Genomic DNA, 21105 nt, shown 5'->3' on the forward strand with positions numbered 1-21105 from the left:
AGGATCCTTAAGTGAGGTGTGAGTGATTCCTCCATGAGACATAGATGAGTACGAATATAGTACAAATTGATTCAGTTTATCATTATAGTTGTGTTACCTGATCTTGGATTTACTGAATGCAAGGAGTTTGGTCATGTTCTCTGTGGGTTGCCAAGAAGCATTTTGGAAAATAAAAAATATGATTAAAATGTAGCCATGTTAAGAGAAGGTGTACAATAAGGTGTAGTAATTCATTCCATACTGACCATTACTCATTATTAATGCAACTGTCTGTAGTATATGTTTACATCATGTCAAACTGTCATTGTGTGTGTGTGTGTGTGTGTGAGAGAGAGAGAGAGAGAGAGAGAGAAAGTGTGTGTGTAGGGATGGGTATTGATAAGGTTTTATCTATCGATGCCATTATCGATTCTGATTATCGATTCCCTTATCGATACCTCGTGAATTTTGTACTAAAAGTAGGCTTTACAGGTTTTCTATGTATTTCCTTGAGTCTTAAAGTAAATAAATATGAAATTAGTCACTGTATCCTTGATCTTTGGACGTAAATAAAAATAAACAAAACTGTGTTTTGCTTTGAAGTTATTAATTCAGACTGGACTCTATCATTCTATCTTGACTTGTCAGAGAGCCGCGCAACGTTTGGAGCTGTGTGAACAGAACGGAGGATGATTCTCATTTCTTTCTCGCAACAAGACAGGAGTCCCAGTTAGTAACTTTAATCTGCACAAAAGTGAATCACAACTCATATTCAGGGATGAAAGTGGTGAAAAACAAAAAAAGCTGAAACCCAAAATTACCCCCCAACACCACCTGCAGTGAGTGCTGAATCCATTTAGGTGAGAAAAAAAAAAAAAATACAACTTTCCTTATTCAAATTCATTCCAGTAGTATTCTGCTCTTACTAGGATGCAGCAGTTTTCTAGTTTGGCAGATAGTTCTGGAGGAAATCACTAAAGAAATTAACAAACTGAAAATATGGTTTGACCGAAACAAACTGTCATTAAACTTAAATAAGACAGGGATGAAATGGAGGTGTGAGAGTCACTAGGTGTTCACAGGAAACATTTATTTCTGTATGTATTTATTTATTTATTTATGTTAGTTGCGATTATATATTTTCTGTTGTGTTTCTATTCGGGTTCTTTTTGTCTCTTTCTCTAAAATTGTATATAATAATCATTAGATTATTAATATATAAGCAAAAATAAATTTAAGGAATATTACAATTTGAAAACAAATGCACCCGAACGTGATGACGGCTGCAATTGCTAAATGCTAACTTTTAACATTAAAAATGCCATAGACATGCTTACGCGTTAGCATCACTCCCGTTTTTAAGTTATAAAATACATCTATCAACTGTTTCAGAAGACCATAACAGGTCGGTTTAACATAGAAAAGGTAAATAATACTCACAGACGTATGCTCTTTAGGGTATTAGCGGGGGAAAGTTAAGCGAAAGAAAGAAAGAAACGAAGCAATTGACCGAAGCATTGCTTCAATCTGCGAACCACGCTTCGATTAGTTCAAGGTTCAAAGCAAAGCCGCGCTGCAGAAAAGTTGATTAAGGACCCGCTGCAGGGTCTGTAATCAGTGTAGAAAAATGATCATTTTCCTGACAAACACCTGCCAAAACAACGGCCACTCTGAAGGATCGATAACAGAATCGTTAAGCACAAAGCTTATTGATGTCGGTGGATCGAATCATTTCTTAACGATACCCGAAAGGAACCGGTTCTCGATACCCATCCCTGTGTGTGTGTGTGTGTGTGTGTGTGTGTGTGTGTGTGTGTGTGTGTGTGTGTGTGTGTGTGTGTGTGTGTGTGTGTGTGTGTGTGTGTGTGTGTGTGTGTGTGTGTGTGAGAGAGAGAGAGAGAAAGCGCGCGTGTGTGTGTGAGAGAAAGCGTGTGTGTGTGTTGGGTACTATGGAGATGAAAATGTGGTAAGGGAGACAAATTAATTCTCATGATGTGCTACTTGAGCCAAAATCATTTGTTTTTATTGCTTGATTCTCTCCCACCTGTCCCATAACAGTAGCCTGCCAGACCTGTTTCATCCTTAGGGCAGGTGTGTCTGTGTTTCACTCTGCACCACCAGGGTGTGTGTATTTGTGATTTGCATAGATTGAGCTACAGGGCACATTTGCAAACTTCAACTGTGTGTACAGCTTCTGCAATAATTTTTTTTCTCTCTCTTGCATCTTAAAGGAGATGGTGCGACCCTCAGACAATGCCAGTCTCTCCACAAACTCCTCAGAGGAAGACTACCGCAGCAAGCCCAATGAGAACTCCTACTGTTACCAGCTTCTCCAGGAGCTGGACAAGCAACGCAAAAGTGGCATCCTCTGCGATGTCAACATTGTCGTCTCCGGCCAAGTGTTCCGTGCACACAAGAATATCCTGGTGGCAGGCAGCAGATATTTCAAGACCCTCTACTGTCTGACCAAGAGTGAAGCTCAGGACCAGACCACCGTCACTCACCTGGATGTGGCCGCTGTACAAGGCTTCTCAGTTATACTCGACTTTCTGTACTCTGGGAATCTGCTGCTGACTAGCCAAAATGCCATTGAAGTGATGTCTGTTGCAAGTTACCTCCAGATGACAGAGGTTGTGCAGTCATGTCGCGCTTTCATAAAGGATGCCCTGAATATCAGCATCAAGCAGGAGGCTCCTGATTCAGTGGTCGTGGACTACAACAAAAGGCAGATGGTGGCCAAAGAAGGACAGAGAGGGTTGGATCGGAAGCCAAGCCACTTCTGGGCCACAAGTATCCTATCAAAGCTGTCGATCAAAGCCAGTAACAACCAAGGAAAGGAAGCAGAGGAAGAAGAAGGTGGACAGATAAAAGAGGAGACGAGTGATGTGGAAGTGACAGTGGTTGGGGGTGAGGCATGTGCCCACATGACAGCAGCCTCTGGCAACTGGTCACACCACAACGACAACTCATCGGATTCAGCAGAGACCAATGAAGCCCGAGCGATGAGTGGAAAGGGGCCGGTATTTGTCTGGAATGAGTCAGCCGCAGGTGGTGCTGTTGCAGCACCAGCAGCAGTTAAGCGACAGGCAACAGATTCTGCAGCTGGAAGCGGGCGCAGGAAAAAACAGACCACCACACGACGTTTTGTCTACAACTTCCCACCAGAACCCGAAGAGGGATTTGATGAGGGAATGTTCATCCAGCCATCTGCCTCATACCCTAGAGAGGACTTTTCATCCCTCTCTGAAAATGCTGGTATTTCTCTCTCTCTCTCTCACACACACACACACACACGTATCTTTATTCACAACTCTCCACTCTGTCCTTTTTCATTAATCATGTTTATTAGTGACCTTTATAATGTGTTAATGAGAGGAGTACAGCATTTACTTTGGGGAACAAAAATGGACAGGGTTGCTTTTTTTTTTAGGTGATTTTTGTTAACATTTGGCATCAACACTGGAATATGCTTTGTGAAACATGGTATATAACTGACTAAAACTTGACTGCAATTATGTTGGCTTCTTTCACGTGTTAATATACCTAAAGGGGTGAACCCACCTACTACGATTGTCAGTACAAAGGTAATTAAGACACATATGTGTTGGCAGTGGGTTTAGGTGTCCTAACACTTGCTCGACTTTGATGCACGCACTCTGCCGTGCACGAGAGTAAACTCGCCTCAAACTCATTGTAAACTGTGTGCAAAGGAAATTTTGAAATGTTGAAACTCTCCATCGCACATTAATTACGTGAACATTACGCAAACAAGTCAAAAACACTGCGTGTGAGTGATTGCGTCAGCACACCGCATCAGAGCACAGCTCATCTGAATGATCATAAGATGTTAAATCTACCATAAACATACTTTTACAGCTGCTCACAAGAATGAATGAACATGTAACTGTTTTACCAAGCCATTACAATATAAACATGACAAATAATTACCTTTTTAGATGGTTCCAAATGCTTTTTCACTACATTAAGTGCACTCTTGCGAGAGAAAAGCTGCAGCTGGAACAGCCCTCTGTGATTGCGTATGCCATTAGAGGTGCTTTCAACAGCCAACTCAGAGAGAGAAAATGAGTAATCTGCTACAAAATAATTATTTAATATACGCAGCAGCCAGCATATAATGCGAGGCAGCCAGTGGAATAAAGCACGGCATCCAGGTGGGAACACAGCAGGTGGGATCGTCGCAATGAAGTGCGCGCAAGTGCGCGGATCAAAGTCGTGCAACTGTTAGGGCACCTTTTGTCTTCTAGACACATAGATGATATGATGGAGTCACAGGAGGCATGTCGGCAGGGTGTCCACAGCATTTGGACATGTTTGGGGGTTGGTTCTTGCTCTGTGGTACTGCAAATTGGCTCAGTGATTACCTGTTCTCTGAGCACCTCTCATACTTTAAAAAACAATAAAACCACACATTTGGAAATATTTCTTCTTTCTTTTTTCAACTATATAGATAGCCGTGGACTGTTTTGCACACAAGTCATTGACCAAAACTACAAAGAACTACAAAGGAAATGGATGAAATGTTGTTCTGCTGCAGAGAGACGATTTAAAGTTAATCAGGAATAAATTCAAATCGGCTGGTTTGACCGAACGAACTAAAACGCTGACCCAGCTTTTTTAAATCAGCATTTATACAGAAAAGCTAACACCCCCGGTAAGCCTTTGATTTTTATTATGTCATGTTTTTTGACAAAATTCTTTGTCAGCTGACGTTATTCAAGTTATTTCACACAAATCAAACTCTGTCTGTGGGATGAATTTATCTCAGACTGTCTCCATGCAAACTCTAGCCTGCTAAATCTGCATTTTATGTTTTTTTTTCTGTTGAGAGTGTGTGTGAAATATTATTGTGGAGGAAATATGATAAATGTTTAACATACTCGTAGAAGTCAGATATTGATGTGAAAAACATTTGTGCATTGTTTTGCACAACACTTAAGTTGTGGGTATCCCAGAAACGCTGACGTCAGCACTGGATGGAGAAATCAGTTTTATTGTGTTTCCACTTATAGAAGTGAATAAGAATCTAATTTAAACCCAAATCAGTGTTCCTGAGAGCTAAACCTGATATAGGTGACTTAATGAACAGTATATGCAGCTTTACTTGTATCAAATTTTATTTTAGTTTATTTTAAGACATTTTTGTTTATTTTAAGACACTTATCAAATTTTATTTTAGTTTATTTTAAGACATTTTTGTTTATTTTAAGACACTATCAGTTGTTATAAAAGCACAAATTAAATGAAGTCAAATGTTTAGATAAATGTAGAGAGAGAACAGTAATAGTCTAATGCAAATATGCAGTCTTATCACATAGTAGTAACACCGTATTGTAATCCATGTCACAGACTGTATTATAGTTTTGTCATCTTGCCATTTTCACACAGCTTGTATTGTCATGATACAAGTATAAATTACACTTGGAGAGACATGAATTATACAGCCTTATAAACAATAACTCTCTGTATTAAATCCTCAATAGAATGACCTAAACCTATGCATAATGTGTTTGTGTTGCCACAAAACATTTCTGATGCACTGTGCCCCGGCTTCCCCTACTGATTGCTGCAAACAGAAATACACTCATCTGAGGTATTTTCAATTTTACTCATCAATGGCAAGCATCTGCAATAAATTATTTATGCTTTCCTTGTAAAGTCAACAAGGCCTGAGTGTGTTACTGTGGGCATCCATATTGTTTTCTCAGTTGACCAAATGAAGGTATTTTTTTTTTGTTTTTTTTTTAGAACTCTGAAGCTCCTCACTTGGATTTTGAGTTCACAGTCATCTTGACACAGCACAAAATCCATAACTTTTATTGACATTTTCAGTCAATTTTAAATGGAGAATGACATTGTTTCCTTGGTGTAACAATATCACATTCAGTGCCCGCTTGTTTAATTTGGGTTTTTATACATCTTCTTCCTCAGTTTTATTTATTTATTTTCATTTATACTCGTATAGCGCCAAATCACAACAAAGTTGCCTCAAGGCGCTTCACACAAGTAAGATCGAACCTTACTAACCCCAAGAGCAAGCACGCAGGTGACAATGTTAAGGAAAAACTCCCTCTGATGATTTGAGGAAGAAACCTCAAGCAGACCAGACTCAAAGGGGCGACCCTCTGCTTGGGCCATGCTACTGACACAATTGACAGAACAATTTACAAAACGAATATACAGGAAATTTTGCCAGTGCACAGGACAGGAGGGTTGCAGAAGTAGACACCACATCCATCTCTGGATGGAGCTGCACCTCAAACAGAGAGAAAAACAGAATCAGGCATCAGAAAGACAGCATGTAGTATAATTTGCCAGGATTAAGCAGCAAGAAAAACAGAAAAAATACTAAGGTGATCGCCAGCCACTAGCCCTAAGCTTCACTAAAAGACCCAGACTTTAGATAAAGTTGAGGCCGCGGTCCACTCCGTTTCATAATAAAATGAATTTAAAAAATAAAAAGCATAGTAACATGCTTGCCATACGAAAGGGTAAATAAGTGCGTCTTAAGTCTGGACTTGAAAGTCTCTACAAAATCTGTTTTATTGATGCAAGGAGATCATTCCACACAACGGGCAGGATAAGAGACAGCTCTGTGACCTGAAGAGTTTTTATTCACCCTAGGGACACAAAGTAGCCCTGCACCCTGTTAACGCACAGCCCAGGCCGGTACGTAGGGTTTAGGTTAGCTAAGTAGGAAGATGCAAGTCCATGAAAAATTTGATAGGCTAATAGCAGAACCTTAAAATCTGATCTCACAGGGACAAGAAGCCAGTGAAGACATGCCAAAATGGGTGTAATGTGGTCAAACTTTCTGCCTCCTGTCAAAGGTCTGGCAGCACCATTTTGAACCAATTGGAGAGCCCTAATGCTGGACTGTGGTAAACCAGAAAATGGCACATTGCAGTAGTCCAGTCGAGAAGAAACAAATGCATGAATCAAGGTCTCAGCATCAGCCACAGACAGAATGGGACGAATCTTTGCTATATTTTACAGGTGGAAGAAAGCAGTCCTCGTAATGTCTCTAATGTGGAGGTCAAAGGACAATGTAGGATCAAAAATTACCCCAAGGTTCCTCACTGTGATGTATGACACATGAGCCTAGGCTAAGCGTTAACTGGTCAAATTGATGCCGATGTCTCACTGGACCAAGAACCATCATTTTAGTATTATCAGAGTTTAAAAGTAGGAAATTGCTAGACATCCAGCTTTTCACTGATGCAAGGCAATCTTCTAAGGATTTTATGTGGATGAGATTACCAGCAGTTATCGGCATGTATAACAGGGGCATCATCATCATAGCAATGAAAGGTAATTCCAAAATTCCACAATATGTGCCCAAGGGGTGCTATACAGAGGGAGAAAAGCAGGGGGCCTAAGATGGATTCCTGTGGAACCCCAAATTTCATGTCACTAAGGTTAGAGGTAGTGTTATTGTACAAAACACAGTGAGAACGACTTGTCAGGTATGATGTCAACCACGTGAGGGCACTCCCAGTAATCCCAAAATGATTCTCCAGCCTATCGAGTAGAATATGATGATCCACGTATCAAAAGCACCACTAAGATCTAACAGCACCAGAACCGTAGTGGTGTCCGAATCCATTGCAAGCAGAAGATCATTCACCACTTTAGTGAGAGCCGTCTCTGTGGAATGATATTTTCTAAAAGCAGACTGCAGTAGCTCAAAAAGATTATTCTCAATAAGATAGTCCACGAGCTGCTGTGAAACCACCTTTTCCAGAATTTTAGAGCAAAATGATAGATTTGATTTCGGCCGATAGTTTTTCAATACACTAGGGTCAAGATTAGGTTTCTTAAGTAATGGTTTAATCACTGCAGATTTGAAACCTTTAGGAACAGTTTCCAGAAGTTAAAGAGAGAATAATTTCCAGCACAGTCAGCTCCAGAGTGGGCCACAGGTCCTTAAACAGTTTTGTTGGTATAGAATCAAATAAACAGGTTGTGCTTTTTTGTAGAGGTTATGAGTCAGTTCATTTAATTATATCACCTATGGGAATTTATTAGATAGTAATAATTGAAACTAAATTCTGTGCATTTTGATCGATGACTCTTTCCATCTTGACAAACACAAGCAAGAACCTAATACTTGCATTTTGAGTTTTTAGTCATTGTTCTGCTTTTGGTTTGTCAGGTGTTTCCTTGTCTAAAGTGTTAGCTGTCCATCTATGCTTCAATGCAGTAGCTGTAGAAAGTACTTCACGTTATTTCATCATATGTGTTTCCACACAGCTGTTATGACATGCTTTAAAGAGAAATAGTTTTGTAATTTTTTTGTGTGTGTGCTTTATGGACAACTCGTTAGTTATTATGGCTTACATATGTTGTCATAGAAAATGGAAAATGGCAGCAGATTACAGTTTTTCATCTTTTAGCCCCTCCACCCACACCCACTAAAAAATAAGTAGGGCAAGTACTTTAGTTACATTTACATGTTAATTACATTAAAGGTGAACTCAGGAATTTTTCAGTGTGGACCCTATTTTTTAGATCTTTGGACAAAAATGATTTTAATCAGTTCAGTATTAAGTTCACGGGCTAAGTAACTATACCTGTGGTGGTCAAAGACATTCCAGAAAGGGTCAAGAGGGTGCAGGTTTTCTTTGCAGCCACTGACTCCACTGGGTGATTTCACTGATTAACATCACTTTGAGCAGATAGGATGAGTTCAGCAGTGAAACCACCTGGTGGAGTCAGCAGTTGCAAAGAGAGCCCGCACCCTCTTGGCCCTTTCTGGAATGTTTTTGGACACTAGTGAAGTATAATGCAGTGTAAGATTATAGTACAAGCTTAAAACCTCACATTGAACTGCTCCTTGTCACCAGTGAATAGGCAAAAATATCATTAGAAGTATCTGGTCGCATGGAGAGGTTCCTGAGGGACTTACCCATATTGTAAACAAAATAGCGAGTATTTTGTAATGACTTAGTACAGAGTGACTTCACAGACTGAAGATAAGAAGTTAACTTTTATGGGCGGTTATTTCAAAATGTTTGTATTTACAGACATAAACAGACACATGGGCAATTCTACAGTAACAGAATTGAAATCAGAATTAATGTTTAATGAGAAGTTGAAATACGGCCAGACTTTGATGGCATTGTAATTCCATTGCCATAGAATTGTCCGGTTTTACATCCGTTGTCATCCTATCCATGTGATCTGACACTTCTAATGATATTTTTGCCTATTCACTGGTGATGAGAAGCAGTTTACGAAGAGATTTTTAGCTTGCCCCATAGCTTTACATTGTATAGCTGTTTAGCCTGTGCCGGTGTTCACATTCTAACTTGATACAGGAACATTTAAAATCACTTCATGTCTGAAGTGAAAGGTTTAACCCAAAAAGATTTAAAAAATAGGGTCCAAGTTGAAAAGTCCCAGAGTTCCCTATTTAATACACAGAAATGTAAACGTATAGATTTTTTTTCTGTAATATTTGACTGTGTATTGATTTTTTTTTTTTTTTTTTTTTTTTTCTGTCCTTTCCATGCTGCTTGATGGATCTTAAGCTCTCTTTTCTGTTTTTTCCCCAATATATTCTTCTCCTCAGCTTCTTCTCAGGTCCATTAAAATGCAGCACTGCGTGCAACCATAATATCATCACATGTTAAGTGATGTGGTGTGTTGGGAGGAGGGGGGGGTGTTAGACACAAAGTATGTGTGGAAAGAAGGATAAGAATATTTTGTTTGTGTGATTATGTCAGAGAGAAACACTCCATAATGCAGGATAGTGAAGAAAGCAGGGGAAACCTTCTCACCACAGGGCCCTCCCTAAATGTGTTGAATGCTCTTAGTGCCTTCAACTCCTCTTAGGGCTCTTTTAATGTGCACACTGAGTGATCCAGGGTGCTGTAATAGCTTGGAAGGAAGGTCACATTAGACTGAGCTTGTGTGCCAACATCAAACAGTCTCCTCCACTTCAATCTTTACAGTTAATGTATAGTACCCTTACAAATAAACATATGGTCGGTTAACACATCAAGTAGTTTGTTAATCATAGTAAAAGGTTTCAAGGCAGCTGTTTGCACCATATTAAAGTTCTGTGTTCACCAGGAGTGTCAATATTTGTCCTTGGAGATTTATTTGCGGCATTTCACAAGTGTGTTAGACAGTCTAACAACCCAACCCCCTGTTTATATTACAAAAACAAAAAAGGTTAACTTACCGACCTCTTTGTGTGCATATGAAGGATATATATATCACATCCAGAGATCCTGAGGCAAGAATGTGCAACAAATGATCTCACTGCTGTTTGATGTGAGGTTCAGTAGAGGGCTTTTGGCACTTTTGTTGAAACTTGAAAGTGGTTAAATATTAACTTCTGCATTTTCAATTATTTCTGTGATTAGATTGTTACTGATGTCATAGACTGACTGTATCTTACACATAAACTAAATAGAGTTTGGTGTCTTGTGCCTTTGATTTGCGTGGTCATGCTCCAAGGACTCACACAGGGATTTTTATTTATTGTTGTTCCAAAAACACAAATACGAAATAACAAGTACAAGTGCTGAGACAGCTGGCGAGTCGTATGAAGGCTGGCGTTGTGGGAAAATAAAAACTGAGGAGAGGTTTTAAGGCTGTAAGTGCTTTGCCACTGCTGTCTATTCTTACCATGCTGAGCCCTCGGCCAGCACTCGTGGCCAGTAAATTCTTGGGTCTTCTCCAACCAGGACTGTTGGACTGTTTAAAGGGTGGCTGCTGCACAGACACGAAGCAGATGAAACACATTTGCATGCACACGCGTCTGTTAAAGCGTTCACTCTTGTGCACACACACACACACACACACACACACACAATACCCCCCAATCCCTGAGAGGTGCAAAGCCGCCAGGGGCAATGCCTTCCCTCCCTAATCCACTCTAATGCACTGGGGCTGTCCTCACCATTCCAAATATTGACCCAGGAAGAATGGAAACACACACACAGTTAGAGGCGTGTCTGTAATGGCCTATAAGCGCTTATGCCTGGGTCTGTAAATGTGTACGGACACACACACACACACACACACACACACACACACACACACACACAGGTGCTTACAAAAGCTGGACATAAGCCGAGACAGTGTGAGGGCTTCGCTCTGTCGTTCTGTGATTAACCCCGTCCCTGCTGGAGCCTCAGTCATGTTATCTTCAGACCTGACGGCTCTGGCCTGACACTGCTTTGCATACAGTGGAGGTTTGCGTTTGCCTTTGTCGTTAAGTGAGGCCTCCATTGTTGCATACAGGGGGGTGGGTAGCTGTGTACACAAGGTGTTGTTAGGTGTGCACCCCTTGGCTGTCAACCACCTCTCACCTCTTTCTCCCTGTTGTCCCCTCCCCCCTTTCCCAGTGCTGGCCAATCAGATCCACTATAGCATCATCCAAGACGTACAGCAAGGGGAATTCTGGAAGAATTGTAAGATGCCACTCTCGCTGAAGTACAAGTACAGATTCGGCGCAGGTCTCTTTTGTTACTAAGATCGTTTGAAGTGGGCGTGGCCTGTACCTCCCATTTACCACACGGCAGACGAGCGCCACCTTTTTCATCCCTGCCTCATATCAAACCTATGTTTCCCAAAATGTGGCTGAACCAGTTTACAGTTTACCAGTTTACAGTTTACAACAAAAAAGTGTGAGCAGGGAAGTTGTCAACAAGTCAAGTGTGCGTAGTATGTCAGGCTGTGAGAATTGTTCTGAGTTTTTTTTGTGTGTGTGAAGTGAGTCTTAAGTCTCGAATGACTGGTTGTCTTAATTTTTTTTCCTTTTCAAAACCAAGTTCATGTAACATAGTGTGTGTGTGTGTCTATATATATATATATATATATATATAGAGAGAGAGAGAGAGAGAGAGAGAGAGAGAGAGAGAGAGAGAGAGAGAGAGAGAGAGAGAGAGAGAGAGAGATCTGTTAGAAAAGTATCCGACCTTTTTATTTTTTTCAAAAACCATATGGATTTGAATCATGTGTGATTGCATCAGCCAAGCTTGAACCTTCGTGCGCATGCGTGAGTTTTTTCATGCCTGTCGGTTGTGTCATTCGCCTGTGAGCAGTGGTCCACCCCTCTCGTCGGATTTTTATTGCGAATAAATGTCTGAACGATTTGGAGCTTTGCTGCATCAATTTTTTTCCAGAAACTGAGAGACCTCCAAGTGGACACCATTCGGAAAATTCAGATGGCTTTCAGGGATGATTTTATGGGGATTACACAGATTGAGTGCTCCAGCCGGTTTAAAGACCGCCCACTGCTGCTGAGAATGCACCGTGCTTCGAGCGCCGATCGACAGGCTGAATCAACCAGATCATTTCCAACGTGAAGGCTTTGTTGATCCGGGATGTCGTCTGACTTACACAAAAATGGCAGGAAATGTGGACATCGGTACTTTTGCGACACATTCCACTGTTACAGGAGTTTTTTTTTTCATGGAAAGAGAAGCGGAGGGATGCGCCACTGAGCCGTTCATGGCGCGGCACAAAACCACCTCCGTGTTGGTCTAACCGGACGGCTTTCAGATGGCTTTCAGACGGCTTTCGGTGGTTTTTCAGTCGTGTGACTATCCGAGAAATTGTGGATGAGCCTGTACATGCCAGAACATGTCCTGTGAGGCTTCATCACGGCGTTGCTTTGCGCCATGCGGCATCGCCGCAACACGCGGGATTCCTCCGCTTCTCTTTCCTTGACAAAAACTCCTGTAACAGTGGAATGTGCCGTTCATTTCCAAACTGGACGCTGTGTTTTATCCGGGACATCGTCTGACTAGCACAGGAATTGCGGAAGACGTAGACATCAGCACTTTTTCGGCACATTGAGACAGACGTGCGGAGGAATCCCGCACGTCGCGGCGGTGCCGCATGGCGCAAAGCAACGCCGTGATGAAGCCTCACAGGACATGTTCTGGCATGTCCAGGCTCATCCACAATTTCTCGGTTAGTCACACGACTGAAAAACCACCGAAAGCCGTCTGAAAGCCACCTGAAAGCCGTCCTGTGAGACCAACATGGAGGTGGCTTTGTGCCGCGCCATGAACGGCTCTGTGGCGCATCCCTCCGCTTCTCTTTCCATGAAAAAAACTCCTGTAACAGTGGAATGTGCCGATCTCTTTGATCGAAGCTATACACACGCACGCACACGGAGGAAACTTGGCTTTTATAATATAGACTTGAACTGAACACATTTCTAAACAAAACTATACTTCAAACGAGAAGAGCAAAGTTGTGTATTAAAATGTGCTCTTTTCCCCCCAAAATCTATAGTTTTGCTTTCAGCAGCACTGCACAGGTGCAGATGTTTTCTGAGGCTGCTGAATTTCGCAGTCTGGTAACAAGAATTTAAAACAAAGCTTATCATGTAGTCAAAGTAATGGTCATTGTTTTCCCAAATATTTACTTTCAAAAAGTTTGCATTGGAAAACAGAGAACATTCACTTCCATTTATGTTTTGAAGAATTATTCAGGGCTCTTTATTGGAAAATGGCATATAAACATCATGCTATATAAAATAATCATTTCATAGCTGATGACTTATTTGCTCACAGAACTTGGCTGATGAAACCATTCTCTCATCGCTCCCAGAATACAGAGAAATTATCTACAGCTCCAGGTTGTCTCGTGTGCATGATGTGGTGGAGAATGCAGTTGGAATCTTATCTCAAAGGTAATTATTTATAATTGATGTAAATTGTAATAGATTGATAAAATGGTTGCATTGTCATTCCTTCCTATGAGTTAGATAATGTATCTGTAAAGTTATGTCATTACAGATGTAACACCTTGTAACTGTTCAGATGCTTTGCGCGCAATGACACGCAGTGTTTTTGAATAGGTTGTGCAATGTTAAGACTAGTTCACTTAAGTGTCACGAAATTTATGCGTGCCAGAAATTTTGAACATTTCAAATTTTTCTTTGCGCACTGGCATGAAGCTGCACATAGTTTACAACTGTTTACGATGTGTTTACTCATTGGCATACACGATTGCGTGCCTGTGCAGGGATCAAATTTGTGTTAGTGTCAAGATGCTTTTACTCTGCTGTGTCTGGCAATTTAGTTTCATGCTCGGATTTACGACAGTACATCAATCTAGGTTACTTACTCTATTGAGAAAAAAACCCCAAATAAGCACAAAGTATAATAAATACATACCCTGAGAGATGCATTTACTTGTTTGTTCACACACAGCTGTGTAGAATTTTGCAAAAAAAAAAAAATCCACATTATAGGAATACATGACTATCAGTGGAGATCCAGTCGTATTGTTTGTGTTGCTTTCATGTGCATCTCATTGGTGCAGTGTATCTGAATGAAATATTACATCTATAGTAAACATAATTTTACAGATACATTATCTAACTCGTAAGAAGGAATGACAATGCAACTGTTTTACCAATCCATTACAATACAAATATTACAAATAATTAATTACCTTTGAGATGATTCCAAACGCGTCCCCCACTGCATGATGCACACAAGAAAAGCTGCAGCTGCAGATAATTTCTCTTTCATTCTGAGAGTGATGAGAAATGGTTTCATCAGCCAAGTCCTGAGAGCAAATGCGTCATCAGCTACGAAATTAATATATCATATAATGTGGTGGAAAATGGGACAAAGCATGGCGTTCAGCGGGAGAAAGCGATTCGTGCAAGTGTCAAGGTGGCTTAACTTAGCTACACTGAACTCAGCTTGAAATCACACTCAAAACTGTGAAGATCAAATATTCTAATTAAACCTTTACTGCTCACTCAGATCTCACTGAGTTTAAAAGCTGAATGGCATCCAAAGAACAGTAAAGTTTGTAAAATGTCTGAAATGTACTACATCAGAGAAGTAAATCATTAGTTTCTGAGCATTCTCATGCTCAAATAACACAGTTACAATTACACACAAAGGCATGAATTTGCATGAATTTAGCCAAACCAATGGTCACTTTGTATGATTTGTTTAGAGATCTGTAATTGAGAAGGCTGTGATAAAAGCTGGATACTGTTGTGCTCATAAGTTTACATACCTTGGCAGAATTTGTATAATGTGTACCGCTCTTTTACGAGAACACGAGTGATCATCAGGCAAAACATGCTACTTTTATTTTAACGTGGTTCATATTAAACCATAAGGCATCACAGAATAGTGCAGTCATTAAATAAAACATGGCAATAAAGAAATAGATTATCCCCTACATACACTTAGTTCTTAATACTCTGTATTGCCCCTTTAGCATCAATGACTGCTTGTAATCTTCTGTGTTAGTTATGGATGAGTGCCTTTATTGTCTCAGATAGTAGAGATATCCATTCTTCTTGACAGAACACCTCTAGGTCCTGTAAATTCTTGGGTTGTCTTGCATGAACTGCACATTGATCTCCTCAGAGTGACTCAAATACTATTGAGGTCAGGTGAGTGTGATGGCAACTCCAGAACCTTCACTTTTTTCTTTTTTTTTTTTTTGCTGTTGCCACTTATGGGTCGACTTGGCCTTGTGCCCCATTGTCATGGTAGAAAGTCAAAGTGTGTCCCCATGTGCAGCTTTTGGGCTGATGACTGCAAATTGTCCTCCAGTATTTTCTGATAATATGTTGCATCCCTCTTGCAATCAATTTTGACTAAATTCCCTGTGCCTTTGTAGCTCACACACCCCAGAACATCAGAGACCCACCTTCACGCTTTACAGTAGGGATGGTGCACTTGTTGTCATCAGCCTTATTGACTTTCCAAACATAGCATTTATGGTTGTGACCATAATGTTCAATTTTGGTCTCTTCACACCAAATGACTTTGTTCCATAAGCTCTGAAACTTGTCTAGGTGATGTTTGGCATATTGTAGATCTGCTGTTTTGTGGTGCTGTTGCAGTAATGGCTTTTTCTGACAAATGGACTGTGTAGCCCATTTTTATTCAAGTGTCTCCTTATTGTGGATCTTGAAACAGTCACATCACTTTCTTGCAATGAACCCTGTATTTCAGCTAAAGTATTTTGAGGGTTTTACTTTTCATCCTGGCAATTTTTTTGGAAGTGGAAGTCTTTGTTCGTCTACAAGACTCGTGGCTTTGTGTCACCAGAATTGCAAATTCTCCACTTCTTTATCAGAGTGTGAACACTACTGACCAACTTTTTCAAATCTTTGGACATATTCTCATACCCTTTTCTTAATTTATACAGTTTAACTACCTTTCCCCGCAGGTCGTTTGACAGCTCTTTTGCTTTTCCCATTGCTCAGTACCCAGGAAAGTCTGTGCAGTCCCGGGTGAAATGTGCCGAGATCTCACAAGAGCTCATGACTCTCATTTGCTAATTATACACAGGCACCAATTATAATCAAACGTCACAGGTGTAGAAACCCTTAATAGCCAGATAAACCTGTTTGTGTCAGCTTTTTAGGTTACGCCAATTAAAGCTATAGGAACTTTCAAATTTCACAAAACTGAGAAATTTTAGTTTCTGATGAAATCCAAGTACTATAATGTAGGTTTATTTTTGTAACATGTTGCAAAATTCCAGGTCATTTTAATGAAGAGGACAAATTTATCTGTGTGAAAATTCCATTGTAAATGTTGTCTTTTCCTTCATCGCCATTATGCAGAATAACAACAGGAGGAGGCGCGTGTGCGCATGTGATGTTTTGTGATTAACTGTGAGCCATCTTATGTTAACATCCATAAGCTTTCTTGTAAATCACTTTCACATATACCAAATATTGGTCGTAGCGTCTGATCCCTTGAATTTCTCCCCCTCAGGGGTTGAAATTCTAAATTGTTTCCAGACATCATGAATTTTGATCATATTGGCAATACAGTGCATCCGTAAAGTATGCCCATTCACTTTTTCTACATTTTATGTGACAGTCTTATTCCAAAATGGATGAAATTCCTTTTTACCTCAAAATTCTACACACGGCACCACCATAAGACCTCATTAAAACAAAAAAAATTATCATCCCCACCCACATGCTAAAATATGCAGGCATCAATTTATTTATTTATTTATTTTTAATTTTGGTAAATTTCATTGATGGCGATACATCTGGTGCAAGAACTTGCATGTCCACTAGGTGACAAGTATGTTTTAGCTGAAGATGACTGAACTTTGCCAGCTGGGCCCGGAACGTGCCATTTGTTGTCATTGACAACCACACACATGAAGACAACTGCCTATAAAGCCAAGATGCTGAAGCCATGGTATGGTGTGAGGCCCCCCCCCCCCCCCCCCCCCCCCCGAGGCAACCATGAGCGATATTTACAGCCAGTATGCATGTGGTATGCTGCACAATAGAGGTAGGGTAGTTTGGACGCTAAGTACAACAGTTGCAAGGTGAGTTTTTCCTCAGGGAGTTGTAGCTCTGTGCTGGCACATTCTATTCCATGTGCCTTCTGGAAAACTGTGCCTGAAATGTCACGTCTTCTTTTGAAGAGAATCCTTCTCTCTTGGTGTATCAGACAATACTTAGATAAATAAGAAAAAATAAAAAGCTGCCCTCCCTTTCTGATGTCAAGGATGATAAACTAATGTTTTGGGTGTTTTTAAATGGGGCCAAGTATTCACAGCCTTTGCCATGAAGCTCAGAATTGAGCTCTGATTCATCCTGTTTCCACTGATCATCCTTGATGTTTCTACAGCTTAATTGGAGTCCATCTGGAGTAAATTCAGTTGATTGGACATGATTTGGAAAGGCACACACCTGTCTGCATATAAGGTCCCACAGTTGACCATCAGAGCACAAACCAAGCATGAAGTCAAAGGAACTGTTTGTAGACCTCCGAGACAAGATCGTCTTGAGGCACAAATCTGGGGAAGGGTACAGAAACATTTCTGCTGCATTGAAGGTCCCAGTGAGTACAGTGGCCTCCATCATCCAAGAAGTTCGGATCCACCAGGACTCTTCTTAGAGCTGGCCGCCCGTTTAAACTGAACGATCGAGGGAGAAGGGCCTTAGTCAGGGAGGTGACCAAGAGCCCGATGGTCACTCTGTCAGAGCTGCAGCATTCCTCTGTGGAGAGAGGAGAACGTTCCAGAAGGACAACCATCTCTGCAGCAATCCAACAATGAGGCCTGTACGGTTGATTGGACAGATGGAAGCTGCTCCTTAGTAAAAGACACATGGCAGCCCACCTGGAGTTTGCCAAAATGCACCTGAAGGACTCTCAGACCATGAAAAACAAAAATTCTCTGGTCTGATGAGACAAAGATTGAACACTTTGGTGTGAATGCCAGGTGTCATGTTTGGAGGAAACCAGGCACCATCCCTACAGTGAAGCTTGGTGGTGGCAGCATCATGCTGTGAGGATGTTTTTCAGTGGCAGGAACTGGGAGACAAGTCAGGATTGAGGGAAAGATGAATGCAGCAACGTACAGAGACATCCTGGATGAAAACCTGCTCCAGAGCTCTCTTGACCTCAGACTGGAGTGAAAAGTCTTCTTTCAGCAGGACAATGACCATAAACATACAGTCAGGATATCAAAGGAGTGGCTTCAGGACAACTTTGTGAATGTGCTTGAGTGTCCCAGCCAGAGCCCAGACCTGAATCTGATTGAACATCTCTGGAGATATCTGAAAATGGCTGTGCACCAACACTCCCCATCCAACCTGATGGAGCTTGAGAGATGCTGCAAAGAGGAATGGACAAAACTATCCAAAGATAAGTGCACCAAGCTTGTGGCATTTTACAAAAGCTCAGTGGAACCATACCTTTAAGGGTCACAAGGGGCCGGAGCCTATCCTCGCAGTCATACGGTGTGAGGCCGGTGCACCCTTAACAGGATGACAGTCTCTTGTTGTATCAGTCGCAGGGGCAGTTTCCTCATGATCAGTTATACGAGGTCTGTCAATAAAGTATAGGTCCTTTTTATTTTTTTCAAAAACTATATGGATTTCATTCATATGTTTTTACGTCAGACATGCTTGAACCCTCGTGCGCATGCGTGAGTTTTTCCACGCCTGTCGGTGACGTCATTCGCCTGTGAGCACTCCTTGTGGGAGGAGTCGTCCAGCCCCTCGTCGGAATTCCTTTGTCTGAGAAGTTGCTGAGAGACTGGCGCTTTGTTTGATCAAAATTTTTTCTAAACCGGTGAGACACATCGAAGTGGACACGGTTCGAAAAATTAAGCTGGTTTTCAGTGAACATTTTAATGGCTGATGAGAGATTTTGAAGTGATACTGTCGCTTTAAGGACTTCCCACGGTGCGAGATGTCGCGCAGCGCTCTCAGGCGCCGTCGTCAGCCTGTTTCAAGCTGAAAACATCCACATTTCAGGCTCTATTGATCCAGGACGTCGTGAGAGAACAGAGAAGTTTCAGAAGAAGTCGGTTTCAGCATTTTATCCGGATATTCCACTGTTAAAGGAAATTTTTTTTAATAAAAGATGTGCGGACGGATTGCAGCGTCGGCTCGCAGCCGCTGCGACGCTCCGCCACAGGAAAAACACCTCTGTTGGAAGTCTTAAGGACAAGTTGGAACATGTCCAGCTGTTAAACAATTTCTCAGATACTCACTCCACTGAAAGCCATCAAAAGTCGCCTGGATTTTACAAATGGTTATCAATACGGAGGTGTTTTTCCTGTGCCGCCGCACTGCGCCAGCTGCGTCCCGACGCGCGGACCCGTCCGCACGTCTTTCATTAAAAAAATCTCCTTTAACAGTGGAATATCCGGATAAAATGCTGAAACCGACTTCTTCTGAAACTTCTCTGTTCTCTCACGACGTCCTGGATCAATAGAGCCTGAAATGTGGAGGTTTTCAGCTTGAAACAGGCTGACGACGGCGCCTGAGAGCGCTGCACAACGTCTCGCACCGTGGAAATTCCTTAAAGCGACAGTATCACCTCAAAATCTCTCATCAGCCATTAAAATTTTCATTGAAAACCAGCTTAATTTTTCGAACCGTGTCCACTTCGATGTGTCTCACAGGTTTAGAAAAAATTTTGATCAAACAAAGCGCCAGTCTCTCAGCAACTTCTCAGACAAAGGAATTCCGATGAGGGGCTGGACGACTCCTCCCACAAGGAGTGCTCACAGGCGAATGACGTCACCGACAGGCGTGGAAAAACTCACGCATGCAAGCATGTCTGACGTAAAAACATATGAATAAAATCCATATAGTTTTTGAAAAAAATAAAAAGGACCTATACTTTATTGACAGCCCTCGTATTTTCCCAAAAACTGGCATTTTCACAAATTCTGCCAGAGTATGTAAACTTATGACAATTATATGTTGCCATTTTGTATGTTGCCTTGTCAGCCGTATACACCAGCAACTCTGAAGTTGTTTGGAAAATTTGAACATTTGTTTACTGTAATGATTTAGCTACAAATTGTCTTGTAATTATAGTGTTTTTCCAGCTACTCTGCATGAAGACAGAGTGAAAATTACATTTTCTAAACCTCCGCTTCAATTAACAGCTTATTGTGCCACAAGGTGCTGCTCTGCTGTTTACAACATACACCCACACAGGGAATACACAGGTGACCTGCTTCTCATCAACCTTCTCCCGCCACCCTCCTCCCCCTAGCAACCTGGCCTTGACAATGCCTCTGTTGTTTTCCTTGTCTCAAACAAAAGGCCAGGCCGTGTTACCCCACTTTGTCTGCAATGAAAATGAGCACTCTAATTTGGGGCCTTTGATGAAAAAATTTTTTTTCCCCCATAAAAAATCCATTAGCATAAATATTCAGTCAGGCTCAGGTGTAAAGACAAACCTAAACAAACTTAAATGTTTTTAATGTGCCCTGACACTTGCATGACTTTGATCTGCGCACTTGCACTCACATCGTTGTGACGATCTCACCCACTGTGTTCCCAGCTGGACACTGTGCTTTGTTCCACCGGCTGCCATGTGCTGTGTGCTGGACGCTGTGTATATAAAATAATTATTTCATAGCAGATTAATCATTTTCTCTTCAAGTTGGCTGTTGAAAACACCTCTATTCCCTTCCCGAATCACAGTGCACTGCTCCAGCTGGAGCTTTTCTCGCATGCACGCGCTGAACGAGGTGGAGAAAGCATTTGGAGTGGTCATGTTTACATTGTCATGGATTGGTAAAACAGTTGCATGTCCTTTCCTTCTTGTGGGCAGCTGTAAAAGTATGTTTTTGATAGATTTAACATCTCATTATAAT

The 21105-nt window shown here is 41.3% G+C and overlaps 1 protein-coding gene across 2 annotated transcripts in view; it reads left to right on the forward strand.

Moving 5' to 3' along the window:
* Positions 1-21105, forward strand: part of zbtb10 (zinc finger and BTB domain containing 10) — a 55420-nt gene that overhangs the window by 23380 nt on the left and 10935 nt on the right. For both annotated transcript variants that reach the window (XM_034160318.1, XM_034160319.1), the window contains exon 2: positions 2211-3234. In XM_034160318.1, the coding sequence (XP_034016209.1) occupies positions 2211-3234 (1024 nt within the window). The remainder of the gene's footprint in view (positions 1-2210; positions 3235-21105) is intronic.

The sequence above is a fragment of the Thalassophryne amazonica genome, chromosome 20 (genome assembly GCF_902500255.1).
Source record: "Thalassophryne amazonica chromosome 20, fThaAma1.1, whole genome shotgun sequence".
Lineage (NCBI taxonomy): Eukaryota > Metazoa > Chordata > Actinopteri > Batrachoidiformes > Batrachoididae > Thalassophryne > Thalassophryne amazonica.